This window comes from Cyrtonyx montezumae, unplaced genomic scaffold, assembly GCF_038088225.1.
Source record: "Cyrtonyx montezumae isolate F1298 unplaced genomic scaffold, pur_monq_1.0 scaffold_8, whole genome shotgun sequence".
In the NCBI taxonomy this organism is placed as follows: Eukaryota; Metazoa; Chordata; class Aves; order Galliformes; family Odontophoridae; genus Cyrtonyx; species Cyrtonyx montezumae.
The window spans coordinates 71162847-71175372 of NW_027072089.1; the positions used below are offsets into that span (position 1 = coordinate 71162847).

General features: G+C 34.6%; 1 protein-coding gene across 2 annotated transcripts in view; it reads right to left on the reverse strand.

The window, feature by feature from the left end:
• CDH18 (cadherin 18) overlaps positions 1-12526 on the reverse strand; it is a 155819-nt gene that overhangs the window by 111453 nt on the left and 31840 nt on the right. For both annotated transcript variants that reach the window (XM_065752086.1, XM_065752087.1), the window contains exon 2: positions 7390-7684. In XM_065752086.1, coding sequence (XP_065608158.1) covers positions 7390-7684 — 295 coding nt within the window. The remainder of the gene's footprint in view (positions 1-7389; positions 7685-12526) is intronic.

Here is a 12526-nt window from a genome sequence, read left to right on the forward strand (position 1 = left end):
TTTAAAAAGCAAACATTTGTCTGCAGCTAATAGATACTACTAGAAAAAATTATAATCACAATTTCTATCACATCATTAAGTGGGATAACATACCAGGTATATGTTTTAGAACATAAAAAGCAGAAGTTTTGCATAGATAAAATGAAGATAAATGATTTTAAGTTTACTGTATTTTTCAAGACATTTAACGATGAATAATTTTTTCTACGTTTGCCCAACACTTAAAAAAATCAGTAAATTAAAGTTATTTGAGGTTCTGTCTTCATCTCATATGCATATTCTTCTATAGACACAACTTTCAAGAGACTCTTTAGGTTTAGTATTAAAATAGAGGAAAGGAAATAACAGCACAGGCTGCTCCCCTGTAATTCTGAAAATGACTTCCCAGATAAATTAGCCATGGAGGCATCACTTGCACTTTGGGGTGTTCAATTTCACACTTCAGTTCTGAGGAGAAGTATGTTTTTGACTTAAATCCCTTGATCTCCCTCATTGTATTTTGATTTGCCTCATGGAAGTTTCAGAGCATGTGAATTAGATTCTTTCCAATTAAACTAAACCAGAAGACATGCAGTAGCAGCATGGCTGATTTACCCTGACTGCCAGGAGGCATTTGGTCTCAGAAAGCAGACTAGAGCTAATCAGAAAGGTTTCTCAAGAACATATGGTAGGAACATGAGATCCAAGTTACACAGTTTCAACTATTTTATTTCATAGGTCAGTTTCCAATGCAAATAACTATTTGTTAATGTAAAAATGATTTTTATATAGATGTATATATACATGAAATTATTTTTATATTAATTCCCAGTGTACACTGGGAACAGAAATACTTAAAATCATTGGTTCTCACTTTAAATACAGCAAAGCAAGCATTCAAATCTTTGGAGATATGTACTTATTGCTGTTTCAGAAAGTATTCCTTCAATCATGCAATACTAACTTGGACACAGAAAGATTCTTTTTGTGTCTGTACTGAAGCTTCAGTAAAAGGTACAGTAAACGTATCTGCATACTTAAATAAAGTACCTTGTGATTTCTGAAACAGCCCAAATGTTGCAGTAGTAAAAAGAATACACTCATGAATATGAAAGCATGACAACTGTTATAAAATCGAGAGGAATCTAGTAGGCTGCTTATAGTTAAGAGTTAATGGTAAAATTAACTAAATCACTGAGTACATTAAACACAAAGTAAAAATTTTCTCAGAATATTCTAGGAGCCTATTCAGATGTATTTATTTGTTACCTCAGCATAAGAATTCATGCAAACAACAGGTTACCTGAAATGAGGGTTTTTACACCCTTTAATACAGCTCATCTGCTATGAGGATGTACTATTGTAGCTCAGCTGTTGTATTCAGTGGTGAAGATTAATTATTACTTATAGACTTATTTATGGCTTTATTTTATGCTGGAATCTTACTTATGGGATTTTTAAACATTACTGGTTACTGATGCACATTGATTTTATTCTTTTTAACTGCATACAACAAAAGAAATTCTTCTAATGGGTAGTCACCTACCAGCCTTTTTTTTTTTTTTTTTTAAACCAGATTGGTGGGGAACTTTTAAACCCCTTTATGTAGAGATTTTCCAGCTTTGAGAAGCAAGTTTCTACAGCTGCCCACCTTTCCCACAAGTTGTCTATCCATTTGCTCTTATTCGTAGAATTCTTGAAATTCAAAATAGACTTTGGAATGGACAAACTTAGCTATTTCAGATACTAAAAATACAAGAAAGAGATTTAACGTTTAATGGCACTATCACTCCTCACATCCTTCTTTCCTTATTTTAAAAGATAGGGAATTAAATCTGAATGCTTGTGTTGCTCGTTGGTGCAGGACAAAGAAAGAAGACTAAAGAAAGGAGATATTTCGCATGAGCAGCTGGCAGGTCATTTTAGCATGAATGGAAAACTATTACACCTTAAATTCCGGCTAAGTGATTTTGTAATACTTACATATCTCTCCCCTAGCAAACACCCGATAATAGCAATTTCGTATTGAATAGTGGGAAAGTGTTCTATTTACATCTGAAAGAACGCTTATAATGCTAGGTTTTAAACCACCACCCCGACTTTCAAGAACAGTGCGAAGTAGCCCCTCAGGAGATAACTTTTCCGCGGTACTATGCAAACATTTCACTATATAAAGCAAGTACGCTCAGTGTCTTACAGGTTATACCTATCCTGGTCTGCTGTCTAACTACTGTTTAATTTGTTGAGCACAGAGGAAACAGTGCGGAAAACTGTAGGTTAGAATGCCTTGCAGGAAAAAGTGGTTAAAAGTGCATCTTTTCCTTCCAGTTATTCCTTCAAAGTTAACATCATTTAGCTCATCAAAATGATAAATCACGATCTTGAATGCATTTACACCATTCAGAAACAGCACCAGTTTTTGTTGCTGAGCTATATGTAGAAACAATGCGTAATGGACAATATAGATGGAAAAGAATACAGTACAACTGAGATGCCATTTTCAATGTTAAACATTCTGAAGAAAATAATGTAATACAAAAAATAAGCAACTAATTTCCCTGGAGACTTCAGAACAGATACAAACATTGGACCCAGAGGCATACCTTCCATACTTTCTTCACTAATGTACTGTGAAACTGCCTGTCAAGGAAAACTCAAAAATTCTGCTACGAAAGCATTTTGACACTCCACTTAGGCAATAAAAAAGAATTCTTTTCCCGAGAGTGGAAGCTCTGCTTATTCAGAGTACAATTACCATTCCACATGATTTCCCTCTACAATTTAGAGGTTATATATTGGGAATTCCATTTTCTTAGCTAACATTTTATTCTGTAAAATACATCTGCATGCTCTGAACACCACTCTGTTAGCTCTTCCTTTTGTCTATTATCAAATATATCATTCCATTTGGGAAATCAAATTGTAGTTTTATATCAAAATCTTTTGTTTTTATTTTTGTTAGTATCTTTGCAATAAAAAGGTTTAAATATCAAGTAAAAGCTGAAGGGAAATACTTCAACCTGTCTCGCTGAAGATAAATTTTTAATGTTTAATGAGGTAGTTCAATAAAACATGTCTGTTGAAAATGCAAATCAGTATGCAGGACTTTCCATATTTTGCTGTACTGTTAAAAATTCAAATGGATCAATACTGAAAAAAAGTCAAAGAAGTGAAAATAAGGTGAAGTTTAATGAACACAGGGATTTCCTGACTAACTGAACTAATCCCTAAGATAGTATTAAATCAGAAATAAGCCAACATGTTTTTGTTTCACTCTAAAAATTTTTTCACATTAGAAAAAAAATGTATTTCACCAGAAAATGAATTCTTGGAATCCAGTGACTATAATACTGATCCAAGATCACACTGTAAATAACTCTCAGTTTTTTTCAAGTCAGTTACCTTTATTTGAAGACAAATCAAAACTACAAGAAGTAAACATTTCTGATACATATCATATTTATGAACACCATCAACAGTGCCTTTTGAATTAACTGAAATCATTACTATCTCATATTACAATTCCCTGGGAAGAAGTTCAGAAATGCCCAGTGTGCCTATTAATTGCTTAAATAGGATGTATTGGGAATACTCTTCTTACGCACGAAACTCAACACTAGAAAAGTTGATATGCAAAATTTCATTCATTTTGAAGCTTCATAGAAATGAGCACACGGCTTTTACTGACGAAAATGAAAAGGAAATAGAATTAACAGTCTTTCACAAACCATTAAGCAGAGCACAACTGTAGCTCATGGTAGAAGAAATCATTTCAGAAAGAAACACTGTCTCTTCAGCCAACCTTAAGAAAAGAGATTCAATGAAGGCAAGGGATAAGTGTTTTGTTTTTTTTTTCTCAGCTCTTTCTGTGCAAGAGATAAAGAATAAATAACATGTTCGTTCTGCATGACTGTGAATACTGTGATCTAATATTTGGCAAATAGTTTGAAAAAAAGAACTTTACTGTACTCATCGGTGACTTAAAAATGTAAAAACAAAAAAAGTAGAACAAGAAAGGAAAACAGAAAGGTACAGCTTGTGGGAAAAATATCAGGTAACTTCTTGAGGACAGACAGCAATCTGCTGTGGCAAGTAAGCACTAGATATCAAAAAATATCACCCAACATTTTGCATGAATGTTACAGAGATGGTAATATTCAAAGCTCTTTACAGGTCCATGTAAATAAAAATGGAAGGATTTTTTTTAAGGAGTGATGATTCCCTAGGAACTCATAAAATAACATGATGTTAAGTCACACATAGACTCCCCAGCTTAAAGCTCATGCTAATTTTAGACTGAATGAAAACAGCATAAGGATGGTTCTCTATTATTTGACAGAAAGAATATATACCATGGAAGCCCTAATAGCACTACTCTGGATTCCAGAGACTGCAAGCAAGAACTTGTATACAATATGCAGTAGAGTATAAAACTCAATAAATGGAAAAGAATGAAAAAAATAAATAAATCACAAAGAAAATATAATGCATACCCATGGCAGATTGCATGTATGAAAGGATATGAAAACTCTGTTTAATTCATACAACAAGGAAGCTTTGTGGAACAGGTTGTTGACCTCGGGTACAACCAGTGAAGTATTTAATTTATAAAACAGAACATTAGTGCTCTATCTTATCATTAAAATTTCCTTGGTTTATCATAATCCACTCTGATTTGTAACCCAAAATGCCATCCTAGACTAACTTTTATAACTGCTCTTTGGAAAAGTTGTACTGTAATACTTAATTTTGTAGTCCTCTGAATCTATGACAAACATCTAAATAAGAATATTTTGAGGTGACAAAACATATGTATCTATAAATAGACCAAGCAAATAAAAAATAATTACATTGGCAGCTCTTGACTTGGAGGATAACACTAACTTACTTTCCTCTCTGTCCTCTCAGCCAGTAAATAAGTCTTCCACAAACAAAAAAGAAAATATTCACTTAATTTAAATTGTCTTCTTTAAAGACAAAGGAAACTTGAGAAAAGTGAAGACAGAAAGGAAACTCACTGTTCAAAGAAGAAAATTCACAAAAGGGAAGTTAAAAGCCAATATAGGAATAATAATGAAAGACGAGAGAAGGAAATAAAAGGAGATCAAAGAAAGCAGCTTCTTTTATACGTTCTTGCTGTAAAAAGAACTACAGGAAGAATAGGCTCAGAATTATCCATGGCTGAGAGGAGACATCTGAAATAGCATACAGTGTGGGTGGACTGGGGAAGAGGACTGGAAAAGGATAAAAATTCTACAAGAAGCTAAGAATGAAGTGTTAGATTAAGACAATTATCATGCAGAGAGGTAAGTATTTTTCAGATCATATACAGTGGACATTTTAAGAAGAAAATCAATGAACTTTTCCCACATTTCAGGGAAGTGGAAGTGACAGAAAGAATAAACTGGCAGTAATGACAGCAAGAAGAACGAGAGAGGAGAAAATGTTATAAACTTATAATACATGACATTTGGCGAACTTCAGAGTCCATTTAATATAGTCTGATTTTAAATGTTTTTTTTCTATCTTTCATGAATTTTTGTTTATATATTATCTACTTTATCTAAAATTAATTTCACTTAGGACAAAGAATCTACCAATTTAAAAATCAGTCTGTTTCTAATCTGTCACAAAACTGAACTCCATGGTTCAGAAATAATATTTAATATATTTTGGTCTTCCTAGAATTGGATTACTACATTTGCAAATGAATCAAATGCCACAGTCCACTTGTACATTCATGAAATTAAACATTGATGTGGAATATATTAGCTTTGTTTTACATATCTGTAATGTAGGTTGAGATTTTGAACTGTCTAGTCTCTCCATGTATTTCTTCATATACCAGGAAATTAAACTCCTTATACACGCAGACTAAACTTCCTTCATTGCATAGTAAGGTATGTCTGAACTCAGCATAATAATGTCATGTGGTACATGAGAATATGTACCAAATGCAAATTCCTATTTTAAACTTATTTTCACTTATGTGCACTTGGAAAGGTACTCTCCCACCCAAAATAACATTAACAAGACAAAGCATCCGAATCTCAAGTCTGAAAGAAACAACTTTTGCTATTTTTCGAGCTATTCTTATGAATTGTCATCATCATTCGTAGTAATTAAACTGTTGCAAAGCATTAAGATTCAGTGACAATAATCATGCTTATATGTAGTACTGAATCTTCTTATACGAGTTGAGTAACTACATGTATTTGGGTATTTTCCCCTTTTGACTCCATAATTGTACATTGCAGAAGTTTAAAGCCTATTATCTGCATTTCTGACAAAAAGCAAGGAGAGAAGAGTATACATATATAAACATAGATAAATATATATGTATTTATACACATACATACATATATATTCAGTTGGGAAAGTTAGACACATCTGACATCTTGGAATCAAAGTTAGTTCCTTTGATGGAGTGTGTAGGTATTTTGGTGGTCAGGGTAAGGTGTGTATTCATGAGATAATGATCTGTACTTTCCATTCATTAATGAATACAGTACACTTGCTTGACTAAGACAGGTTGAATGTCATGACCACTCTTTAAAAACATCTATTACAAAAGCTGTATTTGTATGTCTGTCCTAAACTAATTATGTATATTTGATATCGAGATCCTAAAGTTATAATGAATTTCACAACAGCAGAGAAGCAATAAAGAAAACTGACTGTATAATAAGGTACATTAAAAAATAGGACTATCTGAATTACATTTCTAACATGGAAGAAAACAATCACCAATACTTATTTTGTACTGTCCACATTACAGAAACTTAAGGGTAAAGATATGAGGGTATGGTGTAGAACAATCTTCTCCAAAAGAGTAGTCAGGTGCTGGAATAGGCTGCCCAGGGAGGTGGTGGAGTCACTGAACCTGAAGGTATTCAAGGAACATTTAAACATTGTGTTGAGGAACATGGATTATTGAGAACAACTGGTGATAGATGGACGATTGGATTGGATGATCTTTAGGTCTTTTCCAGCCTCAGTGATTCTATGATTAATCTAGAGAACTATTGTTACTTCTACGGATTGCATATACTGCTTTTGTAAACATAAAATAATGAAATAAACAGTGCAGTTGAATAAGGAAATACAAATATATCTTTTTTCTAGAATGCAAATTACAGCTCGCCTAGGAGCACAATGGAACATGTATCATAAACCATTCAAGAATAAGGGTGACTCTCCTTTACAGTTAGCATATACACTTACTGTTTTCTCAATATGGAAGTTGTTAGTAACATACAAGATTTCAGTTGGTGCCTTCTTATCACCTCTTCTAAACTGTAATATTTTTCACATACAGTCAATGATGCAATAAAGTGTCATAACATTGTCACAAAATGTAGCTTTTTTTTTATTAAAAGACTGCTGAATAGAATAACTTGTTTTCCTTACCCATTTCAGACATCTCTGGTACAGTAACAATGTATGGTCCATCTGTAAATTTTGGTGCATTGTCATTGATATCCTGTACTTTGATAATAAATTCAGATTCAGGCTCAAGTGGCTTGTTTGTCCTTCTATCAATAGCTTGGGCATGAAGCACATAATGTGTCTTCTGTTCTCGATCTAGGCTTTTGGTTGAATGGATGTCTCCCGTTGTGTCATCAATAATAAATATAGTTCCTGCTCCTTCTCCAGTAAGAATGTATTTGACTGATCCATCACCTTTGTCGGAATTGGAGTGCAGCTGTAGAATACATACACATAAAATCACATAAAATGACTTAAGTTTCACAAAGGGTTATTGTACAGAAGATAAAAATTATAATATCACTGTTAACACTGCTCTGCCTAGTTTTTAACCTCAACTCTTGCTATAATTCCTCATGCACTATTACTGACAAAGCAACTATTTTACTCAGGGTCACTTCCAAGTCAGTATAGTTCATTCTTTTGTTTGAGATTTCTGAGGTACCATGCTCATTCTAGAGAAGTTTCCTGAATCAATAACATTCTAATAAATGAGGTACTTTTACTTTGCTTTGGTTTTAATCCTTTAAGTACCTAACTTAACAAACTCAATGATAGAAACACAGCCTTGAGCATCAAGTCTGAAGCAGTCATACTGAGGATTAAGTATGTTCGAATGACTGTAACTCAGTCCCATCACCTACACTATCTCCTACAGCCCAGGGACAGCATCACTTACCATTGTCATGTGTCAGAAACAGGTGCCTGTCCGGGATTTCACTACCCCTCCATAAACGTTAGCCATTTCTTCCCGTTTTTGCCTCATTTGCATGCATTTATACTATTTACAATGAAATAATTCTACCATTTGCACTGATCCTAGTGCATACACTGTGCTACAAAATATATGTAAAATATAATACACCACTACTTACATAGAGCAAAACTTCTAATTAAGTGAAAAATCCTGAAAAAAAAAATATCAAGTGCCTTGATATATTATTGAAAAATAAAAAAAAACAGTCATCCATCCAGCTCAGCCCTTCTAACTTGATTCTAATGAATTGCCCACTTAGATGTAAAATGAATGTGTTCTCTAAGAGGGAAGGATGATTTTTTTTTGTCAGGCTAAGAATCTTTTGGTTTGTTTTTTAATTCAAAATGTATTTTTTGAGATATACAATAAAAACAAAGGATAATGCTGAAACGAACAGCCTCAGCTATAGTACAGATATATAGAGCTGCTAAAATTAGAAAATTCCTCTTCTGATTTAAGTGCACATTCTTATTCTTATATGATTATCCTTACCATCTCCCAGTATCTGCAAAGTGGCATTACTAACTTTCTAAGCACAATCTGAGTCAAGCACAAACAGAACACCAATTATTACCATCAATTGATGTTGCACAAGGTGTCAATTTCTAGATTTTCTATAGTGAGTTCATAAACTATGAATAGAGAAAAAGAAAAACTTCAGGAGGTTCAAACAAATCATAAAAGATGGAGATTCTGCTATTTTCTTACTCCTTATCTTTTAGTCAGGTCTTTGTCTCGATTTTAAAATGAACAAACTTTCTATTTACATAAGGAGTATGCATATGAGGCTTGATGACATTTCCCATCTTGTCTGTGTTAAAACTACCGAGTTATGGTGACACAAAATTTATATCGCGTCTTCTAAGATGCCAGATGATGGAAACATCCAGTAAAAGTAAAAACATCACATCAGCAGACAGAAATTTTAGCCTATCTTCAGTAAATTAATTATACTTTTAACAGTCACAAGCAGATCCAACTGAATAACCAAACCAAAAAAGTGCCACACCTGTGGATCTATTTTATTCAAAAAAAAAAAAAAAAAGCAAAGGAATGCATCTGTTTGTCTAGCTTTGTGTTTAAAGGACAGCAGAACAGACCTCCACCTTTCATAGTGAGTAGTGATAAGTAAAACTCTAGTTATAAAGCATTACTGCATTCTGTGTATATTGAGTAATGCACCCAAATTAAAATGCTAGGGATTCAAACTTCATAGGAAACCAAAACGTTCTCTGAAAAGAATTCTTAAAATCAAGAGCAGAAGGTATTTTGGCATCCAAGATCTGATTTGCTGTTATTCTAATTTTTCTGATAATCAGATTATTATTATTATTAATTTTTTTTGGTAGCAGGCTCCTTTTCGTTGTAAGTATTCATACTAGAGAAAGTTAACATTTGGCTCAGAAAGATTGCTTAATTTATGCAAAAACAACGAGAAAATGACAATTTTTCTGGGGTTATTAAGCAGGAGGGAACTCAAAACTACTGATAAAGACCAGAAAAAACCTCCATCCTAACTTGGTCATACAAAAAAAAAAAACAAAAAAACAACAACAACAAAAAAAACATTCAGGCGTACCATGTAGCAGTTCCTATACAAACTCATGTATTCATAACTGGAATTATGAAATCATGAATCAATTAAGAAAACAGTTCCATAAACAGCAAGGAAACTGACAAGATAAGGAACAGCTACAGAATTTAAGAAATAAGCTTTCTTAAAAAATCCAAAATACCAATCTAGATAAAACACTCAAACACCATACAGCAGAAAAGCATATTCAGTTATTCGCTATGATAGTATGAAATGCATGGAAGATTAGAAAAATTAACAACATCAGATTTTTTTTTTTGTTGAACAGAAATAAATATTTAACTCAAAATCAGTGGAGAAAATGCAGGTACATACTGAGTCAACAGCTTTTATGTCGAAATCAAAGTAAGAAACAGAAAAGATCTTTAGTTGATTGCTTGGCCAAAAAAATTATATATTCTCACAAAATGTCATGTTGCCCAACAAACAATCAAAATATTAAAAATGTAGGGAAGAATGCACAAGGGCTGCTCTGAAAGTAATATCTTCTACTTTATTATGTTTGTCCACAATATCACCAACATCCACCTCTGATATAGCAGCAGCAACTGAACCTTCCACCAATATTCAGTTAGATATTACTGTCATGTAACATGTGGCAGCAGAGAGGTAGTCTGATAGAAGGGTATCTGACAAAGAAGTGAATATGGAATAAAGGTGTGTCATTGAATCCCTTCACATAGAAAAAATTGCAGCCATAGACATTCATCAAAGCTTTCTGAACATCAGTGGATACCAAGCAGTGGATGTGAGCACAGCAAGGTGCTGGGAGGTGTGTTTCAGTACAGGCAACAGTTGGTCACCCTTGCTGATGCATTTTCTGACTAGCACAGCATACAGGCTCTTGTTCTTGGCTGGCATAAATACACAGCTAATGATGATGACTGTATTGAAAAAAAATTGTCTTTTGTAGCAGAGATTTTTATTTTCTCCTAACAAACAACATTTTTGTGCTCTTAGTATCAATTGAAGTTTCCAGAAATAAATAAAAGGCATTACTTTACTTCTATAGCAACATATAGTTTGAAAGGCTGCATTTCTACAGTTAAGTCTCTCCTGATTTATGAAAGACAGCAAGGAAGCAAAATCCTAGCTGGATGACTGTGGACTCCTTCTACTCAGGACTGCTCTGTTTGACAGGTGGAAACTGCAGAGCAGCACAGACTCAGCGTACCATGTTCTGTTCATCAGTTCAGACATTACTTATGTGACCTTAGGGAAGTCATCTTACTTCAGATTCTGTCATGGTTTTATGATTTTTGGTATTGGTATTCCACATCATAACATCATGTAGCGCATGATCATGATTCCTAGAAAGAATGTGGTCATTTTGCTTCCGTGAGATGTCACCACGCCTGTCAACAGCTACCACAGGAGCACATGCACACTAGTGGCTGAGATACTAACACACTTTAATAACGTAAATAAATAGTTCAGATACACAGAAGATGCAACACTGTTTTTCTCACGTTGTGACAGGATGACCCAATGAAAAGCACAGCAATGATAGCAAAGTCCTATTTTGAGACAACAAGTCAGGACTTGCTCAAATACAGCAGCCATGGAAACAGAAACAAAGGAAATAACTTGCTTACCCTTAGAAGGCCTCAGGTAAGCAGAGATCTCCAACAAGATACGCTTGTCACCACTGCCAACCCTTAAATGAGGTTTGAGGAGGGGTGGATCCTAACTCCACCCCTTCTGGTCACTCCGGTGCGTTGCATGCACCTGAGCTCCCCTGGGTTGGCCCTGCCTTCCCACCAGGTGCTCAAACACTGGTTCATGCCATGACTTAGCATTTTTGCTACTTAGCACCTTTGCTACTCAGTCAGAGCTAGAAAGCTGGAACGTTAAAGGAGTCTCTTAATTTAAGAAGAAATACAAACACATCTCAAACTGAATCACGATGCTGAGACAATAATGAACATGTTTGAAAAAAAAACCACGATAGATATGTCACACAATTACAGTACAAGTATGTGATGATTATTTACTGACTTTTCATTTCAAGTTTAAAATTGCCGCTAAAAGTATCTTTTTTTTCCCCTTCTGAAGTAGCTTCAACTTACTTCCTAAAGCATTCTCACCTTAGATCTGTTCTACAATGATCTTAAAAACAAGCTGTTAACCAGTAGAAACTAACACAGTTTGGACTCACTACCAGATTTCCCTGTTCTTGTCTAGGCCCAAGCCCACATGCCAGCCCTCAGGGAGGCTGTAGTGGGCCTGGGCCCCATCTCTCCACAGCCCTGACCTATCTCTTCATGGTCCCTGCCCAGCCAGGCTCACTTGCACGGCCCAGCTTTGGTCTATCCCTGTCCCTAGGGAGGTGTGTGGTCCCTGGAGCTGGGATTGTCCCAGTACTCTGGTGCCTGCCTGGTCCATCTGGGGATACCCCATATTCTAGATTTTTTTTTGGTTCTGGGTGTTGCCTCACTCTACTGCTCTGATAGCACCACCTCCAATCCACCAACATCCAGTCTGTGCAGGGTTTTCTTGTGAAAAGCAATTTCTATTTTATGTGATGTAGTGGCTTCTGGAAACATTACGCATCATTGCTTATTATGGTATATTCCTAATGAGAACATATATATTAAATATTCTCAGTCTGCCTACAACCAGAAGAAGCTAGAAGGTACTTTATTTTCATCCTGTTTGGTCTTGTTCCCATCTTTATTTCTCTGCACTGAAGAAACTGAAAATACTAG